Below are 26,871 nucleotides of genomic sequence, written 5' to 3' on the forward strand. Positions count from 1 at the left end.
TCGAATTCCCAGAACCGGCGAAGAAATAACGCAATTTCGAAAATCGTAAAACACTTTTACGACCTGACGTCGCGTAATGCGTTTTTCAAAGACCGACGCGCTCGGCGAATAGTTAACGGCACAACGAGAATAACGATTTAGCAATGCTACGGGCAGATACGACTTTATCGAACGGAGGTTATCGCTTGTAAACGAGACAATCGGCTGATGAGCATGCGTCTAACGTCGGCCGTTTAATCGGCTCCAGATTGTAATAATACACGCGGTCACGCGTGCAGGCGCGCGTCGTCTTCATTAATTCGAACCGAACCAACCTGTAATTGTTTCGCGAGCGCCGACGCGACGAGACGGAGCAAATAGATCGCGCGCTTAGCGAGCCGACAAAACGCGTCAACGAGAACGCAATCGATCAGTGAAAAAAAAAATCTGTAAAAACACAACTCGCGTTTATCGCGTTTCGTACGCGTCGAAGAAGAATGACACGTTCGCGCGTCGATTGCGCGGATTGCGTCGAATCGATCGTACATCTCGCGCTCGTTCTCTCGGAAAGGACAACCGTTGAAACCGCTCGTTAACGACACCTCGAGGTCGGTAACGTAGCCGTTCCACCGTTCCGTCGTTCCGTCGTTCCATCGCCCCACCAACGACGACCGCTAATTACTCTCCACGAAGATCGTTTGGGTTCACTCACCGCTCTCTCGGTTATAAACCGACAATAGCGATCGTATCGGAGCTCCGCGTATCTACTCATCTACCCATCCACGTACACCTAAACACATTCGCCTGTGCGTATACGTGTACGTGCAGGTGCACGTGCACAGAGACCGTACGTCGGACCTCGTCCACGTACACATCGGACCGACTCTGCACAAAATCTCTCGTTGCTCGAGGTTGCTTATCGGTTTGGAATGCGTTCTCTGAAAAATTGACGCGTCCGAACAAAGGCGCAAGGACGACGCGAAAGATACACCGCGCGAGAGAGTCCTCGAGCCGCCGTTCTTCGACACGGACTTCTCCCGGCGCGAGCAACTTCTCGCAAACATACGGTTAATGCTATGCGATTACAAGTCACGCTGCGAAACGCACGAGTCTTAAACGATCGCACTCCCCAACCATTATAACGACCTCCAGTCGTGGCACGTATGTAGGTGTACAATGTGCACGAGCATAGTGCCTACGCTAGAACGAAAGCCGACGACGCAATCGACGCTTCGATGACGATACAAGCGTAACGTCGTTTATCCAATCGAAGTGCGACAGGCGTTCCTCGTGTCCAGATACCCCAATATTCGAGCGTCGCTCGAACGTTCCCCGGCGTGGACGCGGATTTCAGAAATATTTCAACAAAGCGTCCGTCCGCACGAGTCTCGTACACGCTGCCGATCAAACGTTTCGAACCACTTTGCTTTTGCGAATCGATGAAATAATTATGTACACTCGTGTATAATCGCGATCGGGACTCGAAATTCTTGATCGCCAGTGTACAGAAACCGGAAACTTTCTGTATTGGGAAAACGATTGTTCTATCATTTATGAATTCAGAGCCGAGATACTCTATTTTCGCGAACGGTCTTAACACTAGAACTACCGAGTAATAAATAGAACTGATGAATATTGCTTTGTAACAATGACAAGACTACATCTATTCAAACCTAATACCATTTTTATTTTAACTATGTGCTTCAATGAAAAGGTTCGTTAAAAAAATTCTGATGAAGAAACTTTTATAATTTTATTGTGAAAGAAAAAATTAGGAACCAGTCATTTTGACTGGTTCGGAGTTCTAGTGTTAAAGTTCTACATAAAAGCCATGCATCTTTCAAGGTTTTTGAAATACAATGCCACTTCTCTCTCTTTCTCTCTGTGATATATACAATAAATCTCCACATCTTTCTGCGTGAAAATATTGCATCACGGTCGACAAAGCTCTGCGTTCTCGCGTCGAATCGAAACTGGAGCGTATTCGTCTACCTACGTGCGTCCATTTTTCCCGATTAAAGGTAAACCGTTCGTGCAACTCGAGAAAACTTTGGTCGTTGCTGCGAACGTAGGCTGTTCGCGAGATGGAGCGTAGAGAATATCATTAATTACCGAAAACCCTGAAAAAAAAAAACAGAAAAGAAGACTCTCGGTTCGAGCGAAGACGGAAGAATTACGAAAATTGGAGAAAAGATGGAACACCCTTTGAATCGCCGATCGTGGCGAATCGGAAAAGCAGGGAATACCGGTGTTTCCAGCTGGAATAGGGAAAACAAGAGGTAATACGCGCATCATACTGCGAAATACATGATATCGGTTCGAAAGAAGACAAGAGCAGCAAGCGGTTCGCTACGGCTACGGCTACGGCTACAGAGAGACTCGAAAATGTGTGCGCGCGACACGTATTACGTTCGCGTACCGGCTTCGCTTTTGCCGCGAGACTCTAGGTTGTGCTCGGAGAGGTGGGGCGAGGCGAAGCGAGACGAGCCGAGTCGAGGCGAATCGAGCCGAAGAGGGCCGAAGTGGGGAGGGGCGGGGCGGGGCGAGTCGTGCCGAGTCAAGTCGAAGCGCATACACTCGGACTACGGAGTACGCACACACGTTGCAACGCCGCAACGGTCAAGTGGTGGCTATTATATGTATAGTATATAGCGGCACGATATAAGCTTGCACAGGGTCGCGTTCGTGTGCACGGCACACAGAACGCAACGAGTACGCACGCACTCTCCAAGTATACGATCGACGGAAGTACGGGCTTCTTACCATTGTGCGCGCGTATCGACGACTAGACGTACACGCGTTGGCCAAATTCAGCCATTCTCACAGTAATCCTCCTTCCCCCGATGTTGTCCGTCTGTCGGTCGTACGAACGGATTCGTTGTCGATGGCAGTGCATTCCACGAGGTAATCCAGTCCCAAGAAAGATAATCAATTTCCCGGAGGATGTCGAGCGTCGTCGATGGTCTCGTGACACGCGGCAAATTCACCTCACGACCCTGTTCCCACGCATGTACTACATGTACATGCGCACGCACACATAGAGCGAGACCGTTGCACTGGTACTCGTTACCGATGGTACTCGTAACTCGAATCACTCGATCTCAATGCTGCACCAGTCGCGAGCGAACCAACGTATCGACGACGATTAAATACGCGTTACGCATCGTCGGGTCGCGCGTCCTACGTAAATTCGGAGCCGAGTCGGTTTTCCCAGGATCGCCGTGGGTATTATTTTTCGGCGATGGTCGATCGATTCCGTTCTGGTACACGTTCACTCTCACTCCGTCGATTCACCTTCGTCTCTTTCCCGCATCTCGTGCACTCTACACGTACAAGCGCGCACACGCACGCACACACATACACACCTCCTCGGTTCGTATTCCCCCTCGAACGTTGCACTTAATCTCTATCGAGATCCGCTTTATCTCTTAACGCGAACAGATCGCAAGGAAACCACTATTTTCGTTGCACTCGTCAAACTCGAAAAACTGACGACGACGACGACACAGACAGAGGGAGAAGCGTTCGCGAACGCGCAAACGAACGAACGCGTACGTACCACCTTTCTCGATGTGCACACGGAGGATACAAGTTGGTTGGTTGTATATTCGATGCACAAGTTCTCCTTTCTCGACGCCACAACGAGAATCGTTTGAAGCTCCTATGGATCCGATCCTATCCGAAAGGCTCTCTCTCTCTCTCTCTCTCTCTCTTTCTCACTCTCTCTCCTCCCTCTCTCTCTCTCTCTCTCTCTCTGTCGGTAGGGTCCCCCGGCCACCAAACCACCAAACGGCCAAACAGATATCCTAGCCACGAATTTACGTAGCTAGCGACACGCGATGGACGAGCATTATTCGCGCGAATACCGATACGTCCAGACGATAATCGCTACAAGTAGAATACACAAAACACGGCGAACGGGCCGATGCTAATACCAACACAGAAACGAGCATGCCCGTGCGCACTCGTTCGTTTGTTCGTTTGCTCGCGCGCTCATCTTCCGATACACGCGCGCACACACAAGATACAGAGGTAGAGGTATCGAGAAAGACGCGAACAGAAGGATGGAAAAGGTACGAGGACTACGGGCAACGGGCAACGGGGATGGGAAGAGGAAGGGGACGGTGACAGAGCCAGAACGAGGTTCGGAGAGAGAAGGACAGAAACGCTGAGAGCGAGGGAGAAAGAGTCGGGAGTGAGAGAGAGAGAGAGAGGACACTGCCAGCGAGAAAGAGAAAGACGTTTGCACGCAGCACCCTGCGCGTCTCTATCTGGCAGCTATCGAGGATACGATTATCGCGCGTACTCTCTCTTTCTTGGTGTTCGCACTGGACGACTCTGTTTTCGGTGTTTGCGTTCGCGAACGTGTCTACCGGTGTTTGACTGGCCTGAATCGGTGGCTTTGGTTTCGATCGCGCACTCTCACAACCACGCAACGAGCACAGGCTCGCATACACATCGAGAGACGAAACAGCAGCAGCTCCTTGTTCGTCGTCTCGTTCGGCCGACGCCGCGCCGCGAGAAATACACACACTTTCTTTCCAAAATGTCTCGTGGTTCTCGCGTACGATCGCGCCGCCAACTTTCTGACGAGACTCCGTGATACTTTGGCCGCGTGCACTCTGTTCCCCGGTCCAGAAAGATCGTCGAGTACTAGTTTCCGACGAGTAAAGCAAAATCCCAGACACCGCACCTCCCTTGTCAGAAAGCACTCACGGCAGACCGCAACACATGGCTACGGGCCTCCACCAAGATCGGCTGTCCCCGACCGTGTTCGGGCAACTTCGGACAGGGCCGTAGTCGTCGCGCCAATCGCCACTCCACTCGACGAAATCCAGTCACCACGAAATCATCTCTATCGTCGTGCGAACATTCTTGCGAATCGATTCAACGTTTCGTCCGGTTCCGTCCTCGTCGAGAGAACGATTTATCGCTCGTAGAAACGTAGCCGAGATCAATTTTCGGTTGGATCGTTCTATCGCTCTTTATTCCCGTTCCCTGCTCGCGTTATCGATGTAAACGCTCGTAAGAGGTCGCTGCGAGAAATAAACGTTCGGTCGGTCGGTCGATCGATCGATAGCTACAAATTTTCTTTCTTTACCGATTTTCCAGAATTTGCGAGTCTACGTAATGCGTGTACATGTAACATGCATATAACATATAACAACGTCCAAGGTTATAAACGATGCGCTCGGATCTGTTCCTGCAAACATTCGAAAATTGGGAAAACCGAAGAAAAGAGATCGGAGCGGAAAATAGTGGAAAGGGGCACCCGATCTTGGGTTTCCGGTGATGGGTAACCGTTAGAAACAGGGCGAGGGTTCTGCACAGGCGTCCTCCGTCGTCTTCCACCGAAGGCCGTGTGGTGTCACGGCGAGCGTGGCAAAACCCGGAAAGAAGAAAAGAAGCCGAAGGAGCTTGAAGAAATACGAAGGAGCACGAACGAGCCCGAAGGAGCTGCAAGACCCAACCTCCAACTCCTCCGTTTCTTCCATCTTTTCCATCTCTTTCGCATCTTCCTCCTTCTATACCTCGCCGAAACCAGAAGCAGCCCTACCTACTCGTCGGCTTCGTCCTATATGTATACGTGTACACGCACATCTAAACAAAACTGTTCTCTCTTTTTCCTTTTCTCCGTCTCTCTATTACGTTCTACCAGTTCTCTTCTATACTCTCCGTCTGTCGTCGTCGTTCAGAGCATTTTTTATACCGAGCTGCACCATTTTGTCAGCCGACTGGAGAAATCGTCGACGATTCGATTCTTTTTCCGAAAGAATATTGTTATACGCCGTCTCGGCGATCTCGAAGCATCGCGTGTACGTTTCTTCCGTCGCGTTAGTTAATAGGATACACGAGCAGATGCACGATTACGTATCCTGTACAAGTTCTATTCCACTCGTAACAGCTTTGCGAGATACGCCTATGTCTCTGGACATTATCCGATACAGAAGATTTTTGTTTTCTTCCGTGACTTTGTTGTTCCTGTTTCTTTTATTCGCATTGTCTTTCCTCGTCGCAACCTTCTCCCCCTCCTGTGTCGTGCCACTTCAACCCTTGCTTCATTCTTCTGCTCCCGTTCTCCTCTCGCTTGTTCCCGGCTCCCCTCTACCTACCGCGAAGCTCGCTCCCCCGCCCCTCCTAGCGCTCTGTCATTCTCTCTCTCTCTCTCTCTCTCGCTCTCTCTCTCTCTCGCGCTCTCTCTCTCGCTCTCTCTGTATGTGTGTATGCGTGTAGCTCCGTCTCTGTCTAGCACGCACGCGCACATACGACCACGCTCGAGCACCATCTCTTTCTCCTCGACGATTCTTAGTTCCCATAATGAACCGTACGACGTGGTTCGTGGTTAAGAGCAAATGGACGTGGCAGTTTCCCCGTCCCATTAATAATAGCTTTAGAGGAACTTGACCTTTTAAAGGCTTCAGTCGAAACTACCGTCGAAACCCATTTCGTAGCGATTCTTTCGCAACGTTGTCCCATCGTCCTCATTTTTCTTGTTCACAATGATCGCGCATCGACGCAACAATTGGGCGAATTACACCGTGTTATCTAATATTCTCAAAGAAAAAGATTTCTACTTCGTTTGCGATCAAACGGTTGCACAAGGAGATTTGTTTGCCATCTTGATAACTCGCCGTATACGTGCCAATAGAAATACGTACGCCGTATAGGTACCAATATATCGTCTCAAAAGCATGATGTATATATATATATATATATATATATGTACGAAAGTTGCCGAGTATTTTCCACCGCGTTGACTCAATTTCAAACGCATTCGTGACAAGATTGGTAGTTTACTACTTCGATAAAGTACACGGTGAATTGTCGTCATGAGATTTATACGGGCATACTCCGGACGCGATTGTCCTCCACGTCTCCTAACGCGGAATCGTTGCATCGAGACGAAAGGACAAAACAAACGGGAGGAATGCGCGAGATTTCAAGTGTATAGGTACATATTTAGGAGTCGATCGAAGGAACGTATTATTTGTCCATATTATTTGGTAAAACCGTCGTTCGTTCAATCTTCTCCCCTGCCGCTGACGGCGTTGTTATGTGCATCGTGTAGACACGCAAAGGATCATCGAGGCGACTACACAACGACGGAAGCTAAACGGTGAATAGACCATCCCGTATCCTCGTACGGGACCCATCGAGTTAACTTACGAAATACTCGTATCGTCCCAGCAGCAATTTATTCGGATCTGTTTCTTTCGATTCGACCTATGGGTTATGACTAAGAGTTATGACTCGTTACAAGTTATACGAGTTGCTGTTGACATTCGACTACCATGCGTCGAGAGTAACCAAAACCAGAAATCTTACGAAGTCGATGCTCTCGGCCGAGTTACGCCGGGCAGAAAAAGGGAACGCTACAACTTGTTCACCATCTTTAAATGTAAAGTAAATGCAAAGCAGCGGCAAAGGCGAGCAATAACTAATTACCAATTACTAGACTCCGGATCTTTGTGCACAGTAAAAAATTTCTGCATCAACCGCAAGGCACAGGAGCGAAATATAGATATATATTTTCCACTAATAATTTTAACGCAGCAAAAATAACGTATCAATGCTCTAAAAGCTTCTTAAATTTTTCGCTGCTTTAAATTGCAACTACTCATTTTTGTTATGAATGCATAAAATCCGGAGTCTAAGGAGTGATCCGGAGTAATTAGTAATTACTGATAACCACGATGACGGTGTTGTCAGTTGGAAGTTTGGCATGGGCGAAGCGCGAACGAAAAGCGACCCCCTGTCAACGAATCGATAGCCGGATGGGCGTGGTCTCGTCGATCTTCGCAGATACTATTACGAACGCTAAATCTCTCGACGTCGACGGATATTCGAACTCGAAAAAGATTTAGTCCCCTCGAAACCCGTGTTCGAACAGATTTCAAAGACTCGTGTCTCGCGTCGCCTCGAGTCGCGTCGAGGCGTCGTAGAACCGAACGCTTCGCGATCGAAGCTGGTAGCGCCGAGGATTTCCAACGCGAAATTTTTTCGTGCGATCGGCAAACGCGCTTCGTCTTTGTCCCTTTAATTCTTGCACGTGAATTCAATCGCGATCGATGGCCGTCGCCTACACGCAGAAAACACAGAGGACACGGAAGCCGTTACTCCCCTCCCCATTCCCATCGGCGTTTACATCGCCGATATCGCAAACTATGCCCTTTTACTTTCCCCAACTGAATCAGCGAACCGTTACTTTTACTAGTTTGTTGCAACTTTGCATCTTGACCATCCTGCTATCCTCCATCGAATCTGTACCCTTTAACCTTCTTACTTTTGTCTCGCCTATTTCGGTTCTCGTCCCATTCCAGCGAATTCGGATTACATTAAAAATACGATATTTCGAATCGTATGACTGAAATCACGAGTGAAATGAAGCAGAAACGTGCCCCAAGGTTCTAACAAAATAGGATCAATTTTGAAGACGGTTTGAAAGTCTAAAGTTTACATCTAGAAGGTGTAGCGAGTGGAACATCGGAAAAGAAGCGTACAGTCTCGCGACCACGGCCGAGGAAGATGTGCAGGGAGTAGGGAATAGGGAATAAGGAATAAGGAATAGGGAATAGGGGACAGAGAGCGAAGAGCAAAGAGGCAAAGAGCGCGAAGCGAGGAGCACTGTATTCGCAGCATGTGGTCCCGTCAACCCCCTTCTCGATCCTTTTTCACTGGTTTCTCCCCTCTTGTTGTTCCGTTTCTATCCACATCCATCTCCGCGCAGCAATTTCGTACTCCTGTTCTTATTGCTCGGACCGAATTTCCCTCCGGGGTTTCAACTTGCTGCCTACCACACCCACACCTCCACCCCTTGTAAATACAATACAAATACTAATTGCTCTATACAAACTTCTGAAATGTACTTAACGTATTTCTTTTTTTTTTTTCCCCCGCCACAAAATCTCGCTGACGTTGCAGCACTTCTCTCGCGTACCTTGCTATCGAAATTCTAAACGACTCTAAAAGTCGTCCATTACGGATACGACAATATTCAATTTGAATTAAGTCGTCCGACGAGATAACGTTAAGCCGTATTTAGTTATGAAAACGCGACTTCCCAGGCCCTTCCCGATACGTACCGCTAATCTTCGCTCGCGGTGAGCAAGCAGCAAAAAGTATCGATCGAAACTCGTAACACTGTCGTTATAAGAAAGGATAAAAAGCAACGATGATCAAGCGTGAAGTGGATCGCGGAGCGTGTAAATAAAATTGCAAAACGAGTAACCGAACGACGGTCGTGTTCGAAAAGTATTGTTGACGTTTTCTCATTCTTTGCCGTTATCCCATATGCGTAAGTAAACGCGAGCACGGCATTGTTGTCCGTGGCTGTGAAGAAGTCAACCGGAAGGGACGTGGGTCTGATTGGTAATGAGGTGAGCACACATATAATTTTGCTATTGGTCGAAGCGACAATGTCAGGGAATCAGATTATGAACAGGTAGTGTGTGTCCCCTTGCCCCCGTGCCATCCGGCTGCCTTTTTTTACAGCCACGAACAGTATTTACTTATTACGCGTGTCCTTGGAATTGAACGGAAGCTTGCTAGTCCGTGTAACAACGGAAAAAATGTTACCGAACAGTCCTAATCAACGGTAAGATCGAGAAAAAAAATGCTCTCATTAGGTTCCGAATATTGTGGTTACGTTACTGAACAACTACCCTCTAGCGGTAGTATTCGTCGAGTTGCTAGGATACACCCTTGGCTCGAACCCCCACGGTTAGGCTGTCAGTACTCGTTCAACTACTTTTGCTTTATATCTCCGAGGACAGCACCACCGATAGACTCTGCTCCAACCAAATCTCTGGTGTACACTTCACGCCAACTATTCCCATCGAACTCATACGAAATGTTCTATGTATGATGTAGCTGTAGCTATAGCTGCTACTATGCTACCTTTTGTTTCTATTCGAACGATAAATTGCGTTTCATCACGCAAGCCAATTAAAAGGAACAATAGTTTGTTCAATTTTTGACCGTCTTTCAAATGTCGCTTGTCAATTCATGATTTTTCATAGTGTCCCGCGATATCGGCTAAATAATAGAGAAGGATGGGTGAGGAGCGAGGAATGGGAAGACGAGTAAAGGCCAAAGAGCTACCGACGCGAGCCACCCTCCAGTATCTCTCTTTCTATCTCTCCAGTCAAAACAATCTTGTGGCTACAGTTTGCGTACCGTAAACCAGACTGCATGCCGACTCGATCGTGTTCCCAAAGAAAAGTATTTCCCATTTCTCGCATGAGTGCGTTTCTACGTTCAACCGAGCGATGGTTTATCGGCGTAAACGCGGAATATAATTATGAAATACGTGGCAACCGTAGAAACGGCAGAATAGTAACGAACGTACAGTCCGTTTGTTTTCCGCGTAGCTGCAAACGTACTCGCGTGTACGTATTGCGTAGCTACGCATGCATGCAATGCAGTTGCATTACCGCGCTCGATTTATCCTTAATGGTCGTGTCGCTTGTCGTAACGAATCGAACACACAAATGAAAACGAACCTTACCGTTTTCCTCGAAGAACCGGAAATTGTCTCCGAGTTTCCGGTGGTGACATCTTCCGTACTTAACACGAACTTTCCTCCCAAATACGTACCGGTTTACTCGGCAACCGGTACTAACCCCGAACACAACATAATAACCACATATCACGCACTGAAAACGATCGTTTTGTACTCGCACTACTAGGAGATTACAACGACTCGATGGAAAACTATTGAAATACGACGGTTGTGCAACTTTCGAGCGAAATTAATCGTAAATACACGCACAAAATGGCAACTCACAAACCTATCGTCTCTGTGCGTTTACAGAACTGCCGTAAACACTTCGTAGTCAAACGAAGAACTTTCAATCCGTATAGTTTTTCTTGTTACACAACTGTCTCGGGGAACAAGTTTGACCGCTCGAACGGTCAACACTATTTCTAGAATAAATTCTGTTGCTTCGACGTTATCGAGATACGCGAGAAACTGAAATTCTAATTGCGTCCTGTATCGAAATTGACTAGCGCGATCGAAATCCGGTAATCACTGATCGAAGCGCCATCACTGTCATGGCCTTTTCCTGTTCACGCTTATTCCAGCGAAGACGTGAACGTAAGTGTGCGGTAAGAAATTCGAATGTTACTCGGATTTTCCTGCCGGTTGTGTGATCAAAAATATATTGAAAGCGTGCCAAATCTTCGAAAATTTCCAGTGATTGTAAATGTTCTTTTATGCTGCGAAAGATACGAAACGAAAGAGTTACTATAGTCCGCGTAACCACATGGCCACATGTCTTCACGGTTTTCATAGCATTTGTATCAACAAAACTTCGAAAAAGTGTTTATTCGAATAAAATTTTCATCTCGGAATAAACCGGATTTCACACACGCGCTTTACGAATGTTCTCCGATATAACGTTAACCGATAAAAGTTTCTTCTCCGGTTGTACAAATTTTACGCTTACATTTTTCGTGGAGAATACGTTTTGTTCATTGACATCTGACATGAAGAAACTTTATTCGATTTTTTCGAATCTTTCACAGAAACGATGCTCCTAACACGATTAAATGGTCTTTTTACTTAATTTTATCGATATCTATGTATACAACACGATTAGATAGCTAAACTAAATAATGTATTACCTACGTGCAATTGACTTTTCTGTTTGATGTTGTTTCTTCTTATTTATGTTGTATAGTATTTGTAGTACAAGACTTCTAATTGATATGTTGTTCCATGCAGAATTAAATATTGTGAATCTTTTTACAGATACACCATGGGAGACATGGAAACATATGACGACGTAGTGGTTTCCACTGCGACAGCCTTACAGGTGACGCTTTCAGCTGAACTTCCAGAAATCAAGTTATTCGGTCGGTGGAATTGCGACGATGTACAAGTAAACGACATGTCGCTACAAGATTATATCGCCGTCAAAGAGAAGAATGCAAAGTATTTGCCACATTCTGCTGGACGTTATGCGGCAAAACGATTTCGGAAAGCCCAGTGCCCCATAGTAGAACGTCTTACGAACTCGTTAATGATGCACGGTAGAAATAATGGCAAGAAGTTAATGGCCGTGAGGATTGTGAAACATGCCTTTGAGATCATTCACCTCCTTACGGGTGACAATCCCTTGCAGGTAAGTAATACTTTTGTATCGCTTTTCTTATCTTGTAGAGGCATACATTAATTTCTGACAATTTCGATCAGGTTCTTGTTACGGCTATCATTAATTCTGGACCAAGGGAAGATTCTACGCGTATTGGACGCGCTGGTACAGTTAGGAGACAGGCAGTGGATGTGTCTCCGTTACGACGCGTAAATCAAGCGATCTGGTTACTTTGTACCGGAGCTAGGGAAGCTGCCTTCCGTAATATCAAAACAATTGCGGAATGCTTAGCCGATGAACTCATCAATGCTGCGAAAGGTTCGTCGAATTCATACGCGATCAAAAAGAAGGACGAGCTTGAACGTGTCGCCAAATCTAACCGATAAACACCATTTTTTCGTAAAAATATACAAATAAATGTTCTACCTTTGAACAAGATTTCCTTATTACAACTTATTCCTCTGGCTAAAAGTAGCGATTCAATGATCCAATACGTTTAGTATGTACAATACTTCCTTTATCGCTACATTTCTATTGAATATCAATGAAAATTGAAATTCCTTCGATATCTAATTACCGACTAAATCGGCTTTAGTTCAAATTAAAGCCGAGAAAGATTTTAATTAATTTAAAAAGCCAAAGTCGAAGACCTCCGTAGATGGCTACCGACAGCCCTCAAAGTTTGGAGTAATGCTGAATAGTAAGTATTACACACTTGTGTGCAAGTGGATCGGTAGATCAGCAAAACCGCAATGTTGGATGGTAGAACGGCCTAGCCTCTCTTAATAATAGCAATAATAATAGCAATAAGCAGTAGGAAAGATTCTAGGGAGCAGAAACTAGGACATGGATTATAATCTAGGGAGGGAAGGATTCAGCAAATGACAGTGACGCGGGTATATGGTGGAATGGTGTAGAAAAATGCGTGGACTACGATCAAGATTCAACGTGTGAACATTTTTTTGAGGTCAATGTTCAGTAGGGGTCCACAGGAAACTCGTAAGGTCTCGGGAGGTTGACCCAGTCTGGAGCCCCCAGTCGGTGACAGACTGATAATTTTTGATAATGCAACTCTATATTTATACGGAGGTTTCTATAACTGTTGATCGATCGCACAGTTGTCTCTGGAAATGTCTTGTGTCGGTTTATGGTTGTACCGCGGACGAAACTGAAACTGTGTCATATGAGAAAATACATTTACATACATAAACACATTTCCTTCATATTCCAATATAACTTCTCCGACTGACTATTGTCTACGAAAGGAAAATCATGCGATCAATCTCCAATTTTTAAGTATTTTCAATAAGTAGCAAGATACGACGCAATACGGTGATCGGTGTAATCCTATATCTGGTCCCTCATCCGTGGTTTAAACTATTTAAAGTTTTAAAGGGACTTGTGCTACCACCAACGGCACGAGTACAAAGTTACTTTGTAGATATAAAAAGCATGACGTCGAGATGAAACATTTATTTAAACTGCATCAGCTGACAACCATTAATCTAAAATCGATATGACAGCAACTTGAAAAACGGGTTAAGACGTTTAGTCTGAAATTGCGCGGCATTTGTGCACGCCTGAGTTTTTTCAAAAATAATGCATACGACCATCGAATACTACGATACAAGAGAGAATTCTGTTATTTAGTTCGAGGTCCTTGGATAAGCGTAGTGGAACTGAATCGGAAGTGTGCTCGTATACGTGCGCGTTTATATTTCATGAAAACATAATAGAGACAGTATCGCCAATGGAAATACTCATCGCCAGGTTAGGTTAAGCGTATTTAGAATTTGGTTAAAGGTTGATCGCGTAATCGGAGTTCTTTCGATCGAATTACGACAACGATCATGGCAAAAATATTAAAGAAGGTAACGCATCCGTCAAGATCGATTAAAGCGAAGCGAGCAGCTGTCGAAATACTTGATCGAACGTTGATCAAGGATCGTTCAGAACATAACCGCTTCGATGACAATACGTTGTTTGGATCGGTGAATGGTTTGCATGTTGACAGTACATTTCCATTTTAGACGACAGGGCTGACGGGTCTCGCTGTATCCGAAAATCCCCGTCGCGAACTAACCTTGATATACACGAAAATTATGAAAGCTTTAGCTGGACTACCTGCAGAATCTGCTTATAAGAAACACACAGAAGCGCTGATCAGAGAAAGAAACAGTATCGTAGAGCAGGTAATGTTACAAACCGTTTATGGGTGTTCGGCATTGCATTTTCCTGCAAACGTGTGCTAACCTAACAGGATGCTTTTCGGTTTACAGAACGAAGACGTGGCTGCCATAGAGCAGAAGATAGGTTGCGGACAGGTCGAAGAGCTTATATTGCAAGCGCAGAAGGAGTTTGTCTTAGCGGAGAAGATGTCGGTTTGGAAACCGTGGGAAAGTTTGATAGAGGAAGCTCCTCGTCATCAGTGGACGTGGCCACCTCATAAATAATTTAGATCCGATAGAACAGATTTGTACATAGAGCGGAAACCATAGATTTCTAAGCCCTTGCGAGATACCTCTTTGAAGTGCGTATCGTATCCCCAACGCTACTTGTTTGAAAAATAAATATCGTATAAACTTTTGTAGCTATTATATGTATATTTACAAACATATAAGTTCCGGCGGTTCGTTTAGAAGGAAAGCTGGTTAGTTTGTAGGCTGGTTTAAAGGGTGTCGTTAAATGTTTTGTCGGCTCGAGAGGGAAGGGGTAATTTTGACTAGAAAACTGAAGGGAAAACGACATTGGAAGCGAGTCGGGTGTATCTCGTTCGAACAAGAAACGATTTTCGAACAGAAGCTCTGACATTGGCAACGGCACTGGCATCGGTACTGGCATCGGCATCGGCATCGGCATCAAAAGGAATGCGGAGAGGAAGGAGTTCCTCTCTCAGCGGGGTGATAGAGAGGGGCGGTGGGATAGCGATGGGATGACGATGGGATGCGTTTCGCGGTAGTGGGGAATAGGGCAAGATAGGTAGGAGTAGGTAAGTAAAGTTAGAGCGAAGGTAGGAGAATGGTTTTTGAGCCGTGGATCGAGGATTTACGGGTGGGGATTCGAGGGTCGCCGTACAGTCCTGATTTCGCGTCGCGCTCGAGCTCGAGCTCGAGGATAGGGAGCAAGCGATTCGCACTCCTCTCCGAGACGTCGAGCATTCGATACGTTGTACCGTTTCGCATCTTCGATTTTCATTCTCCTTTTTTCTTTCTCCTTCACCCTGTCCTGTTCCTGCTTCTCCTTCTCCCTTCTGGTTCTCAGTCGTCGCGGGAATTTCTAATGTTTGCACAACTCTCGCGAACTGGTGTGTTTCGACGATAAAAAGACGGAAAAAGGCAAGCTGTTCGCCGTTCGCCGTTCGCCGTTCACTGCCGTGTATTCGAAAGTAGGCCCGATAGTATCACAGTCGTACCGTGAACCATAGTACGGGAAAAGTATCGTCAAAGTGTCGCGACATCCTGTACTCGAACAATTCGGTTTTTAGGCTGTGGGCACGCGCGCGAACCGCGAACCCGCGGGTGTTGAAGTGTTTGGGAAAACAAATATCGATGCGGAGTGGATAATTCTCGCCGTTTAATAGTGACCGCACGATCGATGGCTCATCCCTTGAGATCGTACGGTGGCCCGATGCTCGAGAGGAAGATTCGATTCGGCTCGAAATGACATCGACCGATGGCTCGCGTTGAACCACGAGCCGAATTCCCGATCCGAAGAAAAGTGGAACTACAAACTAGGAGAGTCGACGATCGGTGTGTACGATGTTTCGTTTTTCAAGCGCAATTCCTAGCTCGCCAATCTAGATAGCGGGGCCTTTCTATCAATCTCGCGAACGAGGTGAGACCCGCGGATCCAAAATTGGTCGCGATTCGCCGATTACCAAGCGTTTGCCAGCCGGAAACGGAAGCGAAACACGCTAGATTTCGCGGCGCGAAACAATGCTCGCGGAAGAAAACGCGTTCTCGTTCGAAGACAATGCGTGGAATTTCGTTGAGCGCGACGAAACGAAAGCGGCAGACTTCGTTTCTTTTGTTTTCTCACGCCATCCGTACGTCATGCGTACGTACGAGTCTTCCGGAAAACTGTTCTCCGTTCGATTCTCTGTTCGAATTTTCGTTACAATTTCGCGTTAGTTTTCAATGAAACACAAGAAACGGAAGAATGAAGGAAGGAAGGAAGAACGGAATGGCTCTCAAGCGAAATCGGAAGGAGGTTCACGCGGCGTGACGTTGACCCGTTATGTTCCGCGCGCTCGACGTTCCAGCTGCTAGCAAAACCGCGTGCGCGAGCTTTGTTTACACTCGATCTCGGCAAAGCGAGGTCCAGCGTAGAGCCGATAACCGCGCCTACGCGACTACCAACAATATATGCTGGTCACGAGAATCGAGAAAACGCGCGATTACGATCTCTCTGTTACGCCAGCTCCGCGAACCAGTATCGAGCATACCAGAAGCCTGGCAACTTTTTCTCGCAAAACCTTACGCTGTTATTCGAACGCGTGCTGCGCTGCGCTGCGTTGCGTTGCGTTGTGCCGCGTAGCGTAGCGTTGCGCAGCATCGCGATCGCGCAACTCCCGTGCCTTCCCAATAACGTTTTCGAGTTTGAGCAAGTTTCGTCATGTTGACGATGGAAGCGCGTATGCACGAGAAAATTGCGATACCGGTCCGCCTTGTTGCAACGACACACGATTTCATTCTTTCGGTCGAGATGCAAGTTTCGAATCTATCCGATAGAATTAAAGAGCTACAGCGGTGTTCGTTGCTAAGAATGCGTAGAGTTTCGCGCGGGATGCGTGCTTTCGTCCGCCGCACCGCGCCCCTTCGTCTCTAATTAATGCGAAGGTATCTCACGCGTCGCAAATTCACCGTTTTTTTCTCGGTTTCACCGAGAATGCGTTTGCGTCCTCACGGTCACCGAACCGTTCCGTCCCAGCCGGTCTCGTCGTTTCGCCACCGATTCCTTTCGTTTCGCGAGATCGTCGCGTCGCGCGTCGTCGTCATCCCGTGCGATTCGCTCGGAACTCGCGCGCATCGGGGACCCGTGAGCCGATACGGGAGAAAGTGGAGACGAACCGCGCGTCGAATGTTTTTGGGATAACACCTTCCACGTAGTTCGTAACCGTGCGCCGCGCCACGCTCGAATTTCAGCCACCTTTTCCGTCGCGCCCGGATCCGCGATCGTACGCGCCAGCAACTTTCACCTTTCGTTGGTTCGCGCGGTTTCTCCGTCACCGTCGCCGTCGCCGCGTCATCGAGGGTGCCCTGTTAATCGAGGGTGCCCCGTTAATCGAGGGTGTCCTGTTAATCGAGGGCGCTCTGTTAATCGAGGGTGCCCTGTTAATCGCGGGTGCCCTGTTAATCGAGGGTGCCCTGTAAATCGAGGGTGCCCTGTTAATCGCGGGTTCCCAATTAATCGAGGGTGCCCTGTTAATCGAGGGTGCCCTGTAAATCGAGGGTGCCCTGTTAATCGCGGGTTCCCAATTAATCGAGGGTGCCCTGTTAATCGAGGGTGCCCTGGTTAATCGCCGGTTCCCGTCCACGAATATCTAAGGAGCGTTTGCTCGCGAATTGAAAATATTACTGGAAGTAAAAGAAGGATCGGGCGGCTATCTTTTCTCGCGCTTTTCCTCATTCTCTCCGTGATCAGTAATCAACCGTTTCCCGGTGATAGAGGTTGGCACGGATGCGGACAGAGACGCGAACGCGGACGACGACGTTCGTTCCGCCACTACCGCCGCTCGATCCCTACCGTTCTCTCCTCCTTTCGTTCAATCATTGCCCTCGCTACGCCTCGACTCGACTCGACTCGACTCGCAGCTTTCCTTCCGCATACCGAAATTCCTGTGAAATTACATTCGCCGGTTTCTATCAACGTCGGGAAACGACAGGAAACGACGCGACGCGACGCGAGAAAGCTCAAGGCGGCCGTTCTGGCGGGTAAACTCGTTTGAAAAATTTCATTTCGGTGTCTAGATCGTTCGACACCGCTTATTTTGTTCGATCGTCGATCAACTTCTAGGATCGTGTTGGGTAAAGCGCATGCGCGCAGGTGCGAGAGAAATGGGTGCGTCACGGTGCACTTGCGCGATTGCGCCTGACCCACATGCTTCGCGAATAAAACCCATCCGTGCTGGTTCTTGACAACCTGCCGTTCTCTGCCCCACTCTTCTCCTTCCTTCTCCACCTCTTCCTCCTCCTTTTCCTCTCCGTTCTCCGTTCTCCTCTTGTTCCCGTCATCGTCGTCCTGATCGGTACGCGTCTCACGCAATTGTTCCGTTTTCTTCGTTATTTTTCTCTTTTATCGAAACGGCGCGGTGCGGCGCGGAGCGGGGCTGCGGTGAAATTAAGAACGATCGCGATCAGGATGACGATCGATCAGCTCGAATCCGTTTATATTTCGTAAAACGTGGCAGACCGGATTCGAATAGAACAAACTGTTCGATCTCGACTACTTCGCGTTTGACGAGTAAAGACCTTTTTGTCGAGAGATCGAGTCATCGAGGAGGCCAGCAACGGACGTCTTCGTTCTAGCCGACGAATCGTTTCGGACGATCGCGGTCGATGCGTCGAGTCGAACGATTCCTACGAGTATGTGGGCACACACTCGCGGAGACAAGTTCGAACTAGACGATCGGTCGCGAGAACAGAGTAAAAGAAAAAATCGGAATTCCGGTACGAGCAAGGGACAAGAGGCAACTATTACGGCCGGTTAAACGATAACCGGTTGGACGTTTTGCTCCTTCTCTTTGTCCATCTGCTCGTTCGCGAGTTATTCCTCATCGCGGGAACACGTTTAGCGATCTCGATCTCTAGTCTCGTTTCGTTAACCCGTCCCCCGTTCCAACTCATCGAAAATTGGCTTCAACGACGCGACGTCCGATCGAGAGCTAGCTGCGACATCGAAAAACGCAACATCCGCAGCGTTACGAGAGAAATCGATGGCGAAGATTCGAGCTTGGAATAATTTTCGAGATCGCAAAACTATTGAACCGACACGCGTTCCACGAAGCGAGCCAACGATCCGAGCCTAATCGTTGTACGAGCAAACGAACGACGACAGGCTCGATCTCTCTCGGCGCGCGATTCGAACCATAGAGATCTCCCTAAACCTCGCTGATCGTTAGCTGTGGGATACTTCGATGTGTCTCGTCTCCTCTCGTTTTGTCTCGTTTTTGTCTCGTCTCACGTCGACGCACAGTATCGTCTCTTTACGCAACACCGATCTCTAGAAACCTTCCAAGGGAATGTAGGTCGTAGAGATCGGCGTGTCTCCTCGAGTGCACGCGTGGACGCGCCGCGCGGTTGTCCGGTATTTGCATTGGACTCGTACGTGCTTGTCCGCGATCTTTAGACCTAGTGCCAGTTAGGATCGCTAAGAGGCGTGCCGTCCCCGTCCGCGTCGGAATTACGATCGACGCGCGTGATCGTTTCCGATTCTCGACGAACGGAAGACCGGAGCCCCGTGCCGCGCGTTCGTTTACCGAATTTCTGATTTTCTTTTCTTTTTTTTTTTAATGGATTCTCGTTAAACGAATTTCGGTCATCGAGAGGCGCGACTGGCTGCTGCCTCGAAGAAAGCGACGAGAGAACGACGACAAGGAGGCAAAAAGGAGCTGACGGCAGTCGCGTCTCGTCCGCTCTCACCGGATTTACCGGATCTCGTGCTCGTCCGCGCCCCAGGAAGACTTTCTTTTTCGCGCGAAGACCGCGACCTCGATCCGAACCGATCCGATTCTGTCCGATCTTATCCGATTCGATTCGATTCGATCGTGATCGCGGTGGTCGATTCACCGGACGAAACGGTGGTGACGTCGACGATAGGGAACCGACCTAAACGCGGATCGATCTCAACGGTGATGCGCGCTCGCGTAACTTTCTCTCGGACTTTACGCAACGTCGAATTTTTCGTTTCGAACGCAGAAGCGACGTCGACGCTGAACTGGCAACGCGCGTTACCTGTAGATACTGGTACCGCGTCCTACGCGTTCCCGTTCCTGTTCCCGTTCGCGTTCCAACGAGCGCGCCACGTTTCTAAATCCGATCCGAGTCAATGCCAGAGCCACTAGTTTGTTCCGACGATTGGACGGTGGTTCGTCGATTGATCGTGCCTCTCGAACCAATTCGAACCCGTTAGGTAAAACCCGTTATCGCCGGTATCGCGATTACCCGTCGTTTCGCCTCGCTTCGACGGACTGGAAATCACGAAACGTTCCGGTCTCTGTTCCCCGTCTTTTCGTTGCCGCGAAATAATCGTAAAAATTGCCAACAGGTGCAGAATGGAGGAGGAGTCGCGGATCTGCTAACGAGTCGTCCTATCGGCACGCTTAGCGAGAAACTACAAGATGGGCAACAATGGTAGCAGCTCGCGAAACGAACAGACGGCCTCCAGCCGATCGAGCGGGCTGCCGATCTCGGAGACGAACCGCGGCTGGTCCCAATCGTTTCCGCGAGAGCTGGCTAGGCATCGTTCTCAATCGGCCGCGGTGACGGCGGCGCGGAAGGTTCTTCCGGAGCCACCGAATCAGAGACTACGACCGACCGACAACGGCAACATCATCCACAACGGCGGGACCATAAGCGGCCGCAGAGCGCCGACGTTCGCGTCGTCGCGCGATCTCGCCAAGGTAAACGCACCGTCGTTTCGCCTATCGTTCCCAGCACCATTCCGCGTACCATTTCAAGTACCATTCCGCGTACAGTTGCGAAAAAGCTGGCACGCTTACGAGTCGGGTGGTTGGTTTCAGCGCGATCGCGATGGACCGTTCCGCTGCAGGAGCACCTCGGCGTCGCGCGTTCCGGAGCCTCGGTCGACGAGGATCGAACGCGCTTGCTGCCGCTACCAAGTCGACGCGAGTCGACGACGATCGGACGCGTCACTGTCCGATTTGAAGAGATTCGGCAGCGAACCCGATCTCCGTTACACGCCCGAGATACAGGACCGACCGGGCTTCGGGAAACCGATCGCCGGGGAACAGGATCGATCGGCCTGCAATCGTCGGCGGATCGACAGAGATTGTAAGGATCGCGTCGAGAGTCGATACAAAGCCAGAAAAAAGTACAAAGCTCCCGCGCCGCCGACCGCACTGCTGGAGCTCGCCAACGATCCGATCTCGACCTCAACTTCGACTTCGACCTCGATCGGTCCTCGGGACGTCGACGCTCGATATCGTCACGACCGGGAAGTTCAACCGCCGCCGAGGAGGTGTCGCCTCTTCAAAACTCGGGCCGAAACCAAGAAGGCGCGAGTCGGCTGGCACCTGTCCGGCATCGATGCGCAGAATCGGCGATATCGCGATCGCGAACTCGAAACGAGCCAATCGCACGCTCGTCTTCCCGACACCGAAGCCGAAGCCGAAGTCGAGACCGTGGCCGAAACCGAAGCCATCGCCGGCGACGTCGACCAGAACCGACAACGCAAACGATCCCAGACAGCCGACAGATTCGACGGAAAGAACACGCTCCGGAGAAGCGTCAGCAGTCCCGAGTTTCAAGCTGAGCTGATCCAAGTAGCCAGAAGAGTTCGCGATAAACTCGCGTGCACGACCAGCCCCGCCGTTACCATCGATCAACCGGCATCGATCGGTCCCGAGACGCGATCGTTGGATCGCCGCTGCGAGGCTCCCGATCCTTGCGTCCTCGATCGTTCTCGCTCGAGAGATACAGCCGGCGAACCGACGAACGCGCAAAGTCCCGACCGATCTCCGATCGAGATCCAGATCGAGAACGAACGGGTTTCTCAGCACGCGAAACCTCGGGGTCGACCAAGCAACCTCGACGAACACCTTGGGCGGACCGTGGAGGATCACGGTAAGCCGTCCGGTCGTTCGAACCTCGCCGAGCAGGTGAACGTCGACACCGGCCAAGGATCGTCCGATCGAACCGCTAACCGTCGCCGATCGAGCGACGAACGATCGGGAAAGCGCGCGGCGAATCCCGATCCCGTTCGCAACGAACGAACCGCCGCGGTCGATTGGAACGCGTCCGATCGTTCGTTGCCGTCGCGGTTAACAAAAGACGCGGCCGACGCGCGAGAATGGATTCCGAGGAGGATCGAACAAACCAGGCGACGACAGGAACTCGGAGACAAGGAAAACTCGGATCCCAGCCGGTGGAATGGCGCGATGGAGTCGGCCCGTTCGGCCGACTCTACCAAAGACGGTCGCGTTCGGCGATGCCTGCTAGACGACAAGCAGGATCCGATGGCTTTGGAAGAACGTCAAGCTGCAGAACACGATCAACCGTAAGTGTCTTTGTTCCGCTTATCGTTTGTCCCAGCATAGACCGATAAACAATCGTTTTCCCGTCGATCCCATCGATAGATACTCCCACGTCACTCCGAAAACCTTCTACTTTGGCATGAACGAGCTGTCGGTACCGCCAAACGAATCCCGGCATAGGTTGGACCACGAGAAGTTGGACAAGCGAGAGAAGCGGGAAAGGCGGACCGAGTTTCAAGACGGAGAGGACGGCAGATCCTCCATGGACACGGCCGACGATACGGACGATACTTCTGTAAGCGAACACGTTCTGTAAGCGAGTTCTGCTTTCCGGATCTCCCTCTTCATGTTTGATTTTTTCAGGGACGAAACGTCGCCGAGGACATTTCGCTGAAATTGCGGCCGACTTTGCCGAAAAAGCAGCTGGAAATCCCACGGTTTTCGCCGTCAGCCGCTTGGAGGTTGCTTTCCGCGCTGGAAACGCCGGGGCCAAGCTTGAGTACCGCCAGCGAGGAGATGCCGGTTGGTAAAACTCGCTCGCGACCGGTCGGTAGGTACGGGTGAAAGTCGTTGCGAAAAATCGTGGTTCGTTCGCGTTCCAGACGATGTTCGAGGAGAGGATCGAGCGACTTTCGAGACCACCGCCGCCGCCGCCTCCGCCACCGCCCCCGCCGCCTATGCACGTGCTCGGTCCACGCAGCTCGCACGACAAGTCCGGCGATTCCGGGATATCCGGAGACGCCGGAGCCGGAAACGACGACTCGTTCGACGTGAGCACGATCAACAGACCGAAAACATCCGCGACGAGACCAGCTTGGACGCCGCAACAGGATCTGGGCGACGACGAGTCGAGCAGCGACGCGGGCGTCGATTCTCCTTCGCCGTTGCCTCTGCCCTTGACCGCTCCTTTCAACTATCGTCCTCGAACGCGCGTCTTCTCGCTGTCCCTACCTCGCGAGGATCACAAAGCGGCGCATCCCGCCTTGCCCGAGTCGAGAACGCGGGAACAACTTTCGACTTTCAACTCGCTGAAGAAGCTGAAAAGATCGATGTCGGGAGCGTTCGGGATCGGTGCCCACGAGCTTCGAAGGAAACACTCGCACGACGTTCTCGACGACAACTGGTTCTTATCGACGAGCGCGCCGACCTCGTTGCAGCACGGACAATCGATCGCGATCGACGTCGCGAGATTCTCGTCCTCCTCGTCCTGCTGGAAATCGATTGCGACTCGAGAACGAGAAGAGAAGCTCGTCGACGCGAAAAATCGTTGCGACAACGGTGTCGAGGGTTACGGCGTTGACAACGACGACGAGGACGACGACGACGTCGGTGACGAAGACGACGAGGACGACGGTAACGACGAGCATGAAGACGACGATGACGACGACGACGACGAGGAGGAGGCGGAGAGAAACGCGGAGAGGAACGCGGAGGCCGAAAAAGAGATCGAAAGGTTCGCCGACGACTTTCCCGTGAGGTTGATATCTCCGTCCTTTTCGTATCTGGCACCGAGCGGACGCGTCATGTATTTGCCGGAAACGGGCGACGCGATGCATCGGAGCTCGGGAAGGATCGGCGTCGTCGAGCACGAGGATGCGAGCGTTCGTGAGAAAAGTTCCGCGAGAAAGCTCGAGCAAGCCGTGGACGCGAGTCACCGTTGCATCTCGTCGAAACGACGTCCGAGGACGACCGGGACCGCGGAGAATTTCCTCGGCGGCGAGTCCAAGCAAAGGCGGGATCCTACTCGGCCCGCCAACGGTCGAGAATCGTCGTCGACGTCGAAAGAGACGAAACACCAAGGGAAGAGCGGCTCGAAGAGCAGACGCTTCACTTTCCAGTCGACGGTCAGGCAGATCGAGAGGCGCAGGTTGGCCGAGAAGCTGTCGAGGGAGGCCGAGGCGAAGGAACGTCAGAGGAAGGGCGAGCTGGAAGCGATGCAGAAAGTGGAAGAGGAGTTTCAGCGGAAACGCGCGAAAGAGAAGGCGAGCATCAGGCAGCAGTTGCGTTTGTTCAAGGAAATGGAGGAGAATTTCAAGTAAGACCCGGAAAGTAACTCGAGATACCTGTCGTCGCGCGTCGACTCTCGTCGGCCCGTTGACAACGAGCTTTCTAACGAGTTTCGCGATTATAGCAATCCGGCGAGCACCGAGTGGAGCGGTTCGCGGGCACCCCGAGCGGATCCGGACGGCGCGCCCTCCTCTACCGCCTCTTCGCCGACCTGGCAGCCGGCTGGAAATCGCAAGACGTCGCCGGGAAAGAATTTCGAAGGGAACAACGAGTTTCGTCGCAAGAGAGACTCCGGTTCCGGCTCGGGTTCCGACTCGAAGCAACGTCGCGACGAACCGGTCGCCGGCTACCGACCAAACTACTACGACTGGGCGCCGGACGCGTCCTCGCACCTCGAGACCAAACACACCACCGTCCATCCGAAGGTCGTTTGCGATATCCCGAAAAGTTCTCCCGCTTTCGTGGATCTGAACGTCCATTCCGGCAAGGTAGCGACAACGTCCGACTCCACTCCCAGATCCGACAATTACAGGTGAGCGCAACTCCTCGTTCTCGCCGCGACGCGACGCTAATCTCGCGATCGTTTCGTTCCGTAGGAAGGATTTCGCGCACGGCGCGCTGATAGCTAAATCGTCTTTCGCGAGCAGCGACAGCGAACTCTCACAGCCGAACACGAGACCGCAATCCAGAGAAACTGCCGTTAAGACGAAATCCCATCGATCTAGGTACGTTCAACGATACCCTCGCTAACACCCGGCCTCCGAGATCCTTCGACTCCTCGATCCCGATTTCGATCTCGATCAGGACCGATTGCGAAACGCACCTACCGCGCGCGCTTGCAAGCACACCGTCGTTTTTCCTCGAACCGCAAAGCGCAAGCTCTCTTTGGGGTAACGGGGAATTTCGACGTGGACCAAACGCATACGTTAACGCCTCTAGTCATCCGACGACGCTTCGGTACAGATAAAAGCGAACCGTTTCTCGCGTTTGCAATTTCGATCGACACGGCAGAGCGGCGTTTCGCTTCGGTCGTTTTTCGAGCGCGAGCGTTTCGAATCTCGGCGGAAAGGGGTTGCGACTGGCGAACCTCTTTCCGCCGACGTTTCGCGGATGCGGACGCATACGAAGACGAAGACGCAGACGCAGACAAAACAGCGAACGAACGTTGAACAGGTCGGCTAGTCGGGAACGAAGCGAAGATGCGGCTACATCGGAAGGGGATGCTCCGGTGGTGCCGGAGCCAGCGAAACGACCGAGGAACCCTGCGCACGAGTTTGAGCTAAGCGGGCTGCGACCCTTTACGAGGAGGAGAAGTTACCGACCCATTTCTTTCGATCCTCGTCCGCCGCCGTCCGTTCCGAGTTGATTGGATTTCGCAATTCGGAATTCGGAGCCCGCGTTCGTCGATCGTTCTTGGATCGCGCACGTCGGAAGATCTGTCCGACCTTGCACGCTGGATTCGAGGAATCCACGTTAGAGCGATAACGCGAGAGTTCCCCGATTCTGGCATACAAGATTTCTTCGTTGTACGATAATACGGTAAAACGACGTTTTGTTGTAGCGTTTTCACCAATAAAACACAGAGTACTTTGTTGCGTTTGAATTTTCTCTTTGATGCCGCGCGAAAGCGACCCCATTCCGTGCGCGTGCGCGTACGCATGCGCGGATCCACGGATTCTACTACTCGTTATTTTATATGGTAAGTCTACAGCAACCAACCGATTCGAGTCGTTCGAATTGTGAATTGTTGAACGCAAAATGGAGGACGCAGCGAAAGAAATTCTAGGAAGCGGAACATCGTATTCGTTCGGCAACGGAAGCGGAAGCGGGGCGGATCGGCGAACAACGCCATCGAGCGCCCTACTGTACGAATAATACTTTCTTCGATATTCTCAATCGTTTCTCCAACAAAGTCGCTGAGTCGACCGACTCATTTCTATCGTTAATCTCGTCTTTCCTGTTTAATCGTTAATCCGACGGTCGCTCGCTCGTAGACGCTCCGAATTCGAATGTCTGCTGTCGGAGAGCAGCGACGAGGAACAACAGTATCCGATTTCGAACGCGAACAAAACCGCGCGAACAGGAGTCGGGACAACCACAGCCTCGAAACCGACCAATTCCGATATCCCTTTCCCGAGGGAGGTGTCCGAAGAATCGAACGCGGTGAGTAGCTAGTAAGGTACACAGATACATGATGTATAAAACACTCTGGATTGGAGGAGATTTGTAAAAGAAACTTGCAGCTACATTATGACAAAGAAAATTGTTGTTAAAATCTCTTTTTACATGAACACCTTCTACTCATCGAGAAGAGAAAACGTTTGAAAGGAACCATATGTCGCAAACAAATACAGTGACTAGCACTAATATTCGGACGCTCTTAAAAATCACATAACTTTGTCAATACTGGACTATACTACTTGAATTTTTTTGACAAGGTAGAACAATAGGGTCGCTACATGAAGTGAAAAATATGTTTGATTAAAATTGCAGAACTTTTTTATGCGGGCTTATATTAAAAATTTATAAAGTACGTTTTGCACATTTCTATCAATTATACATATTCTGAATATG

At 50.0% G+C, this 26,871-nt stretch overlaps 4 protein-coding genes across 9 annotated transcripts in view; 3 read left to right on the forward strand and 1 right to left on the reverse strand.

Annotated features, from left to right (window-relative positions):
* Positions 1-10,817, reverse strand: part of LOC143361598 (uncharacterized) — a 29,993-nt gene extending 19,176 nt beyond the window's left edge. For 3 of the 5 annotated variants that reach the window (XR_013083491.1, XM_076801136.1, XM_076801139.1), the window contains exon 1: positions 2,743-3,036. The gene's annotated coding sequence lies outside the window, so the exon portion shown is untranslated. Of the gene's footprint in view, positions 1-2,742; positions 3,037-10,481 lie in introns of those variants that run through there. The other 2 variants (XM_076801137.1, XM_076801138.1) reach the window with 2 other exon arrangements.
* Positions 10,818-10,977: 160 nt separating this feature from the next.
* On the forward strand, positions 10,978-12,513 carry Rps5a (ribosomal protein S5a). Of its 2 annotated transcripts, none has more exons than XM_076801155.1 (3): positions 10,978-11,077; positions 11,735-12,107; positions 12,179-12,513. In XM_076801155.1, exons 2-3 carry the CDS (start codon positions 11,742-11,744, stop codon positions 12,461-12,463), a joined length of 651 nt encoding a protein of 216 aa, XP_076657270.1. In that variant the 5' UTR covers positions 10,978-11,077; positions 11,735-11,741; the 3' UTR covers positions 12,464-12,513. The 2 variants fall into 2 exon arrangements, with proteins under 2 accessions (XP_076657270.1, XP_076657269.1); XM_076801154.1 differs by having other exon boundaries at positions 10,995-11,088.
* Positions 12,514-13,746: 1,233 nt separating this feature from the next.
* On the forward strand, positions 13,747-14,663 carry Nd-13b (NADH dehydrogenase (ubiquinone) subunit ND-13B). Its single transcript, XM_076801158.1, has 3 exons — positions 13,747-13,948; positions 14,108-14,269; positions 14,357-14,663. Exons 1-3 carry the CDS (start codon positions 13,928-13,930, stop codon positions 14,528-14,530), a joined length of 357 nt encoding a protein of 118 aa, XP_076657273.1. The 5' UTR covers positions 13,747-13,927; the 3' UTR covers positions 14,531-14,663.
* Positions 14,664-15,588: 925 nt separating this feature from the next.
* Positions 15,589-25,900, forward strand: LOC143361383 (uncharacterized). Its single transcript, XM_076800728.1, has 9 exons — positions 15,589-15,826; positions 20,343-20,697; positions 20,818-22,313; positions 22,393-22,585; positions 22,654-22,812; positions 22,893-24,325; positions 24,422-24,829; positions 24,894-25,022; positions 25,471-25,900. The coding sequence occupies exons 2-9, from the start codon at positions 20,416-20,418 to the stop codon at positions 25,661-25,663; spliced, it is 4,293 nt and encodes a 1,430-aa protein (XP_076656843.1). The 5' UTR covers positions 15,589-15,826; positions 20,343-20,415; the 3' UTR covers positions 25,664-25,900.
* The last annotated feature ends 971 nt before the right edge of the window (positions 25,901-26,871 follow it).

Source organism: Halictus rubicundus, chromosome 15 (assembly GCF_050948215.1).
Source record: "Halictus rubicundus isolate RS-2024b chromosome 15, iyHalRubi1_principal, whole genome shotgun sequence".
In the NCBI taxonomy this organism is placed as follows: Eukaryota; Metazoa; Arthropoda; class Insecta; order Hymenoptera; family Halictidae; genus Halictus; species Halictus rubicundus.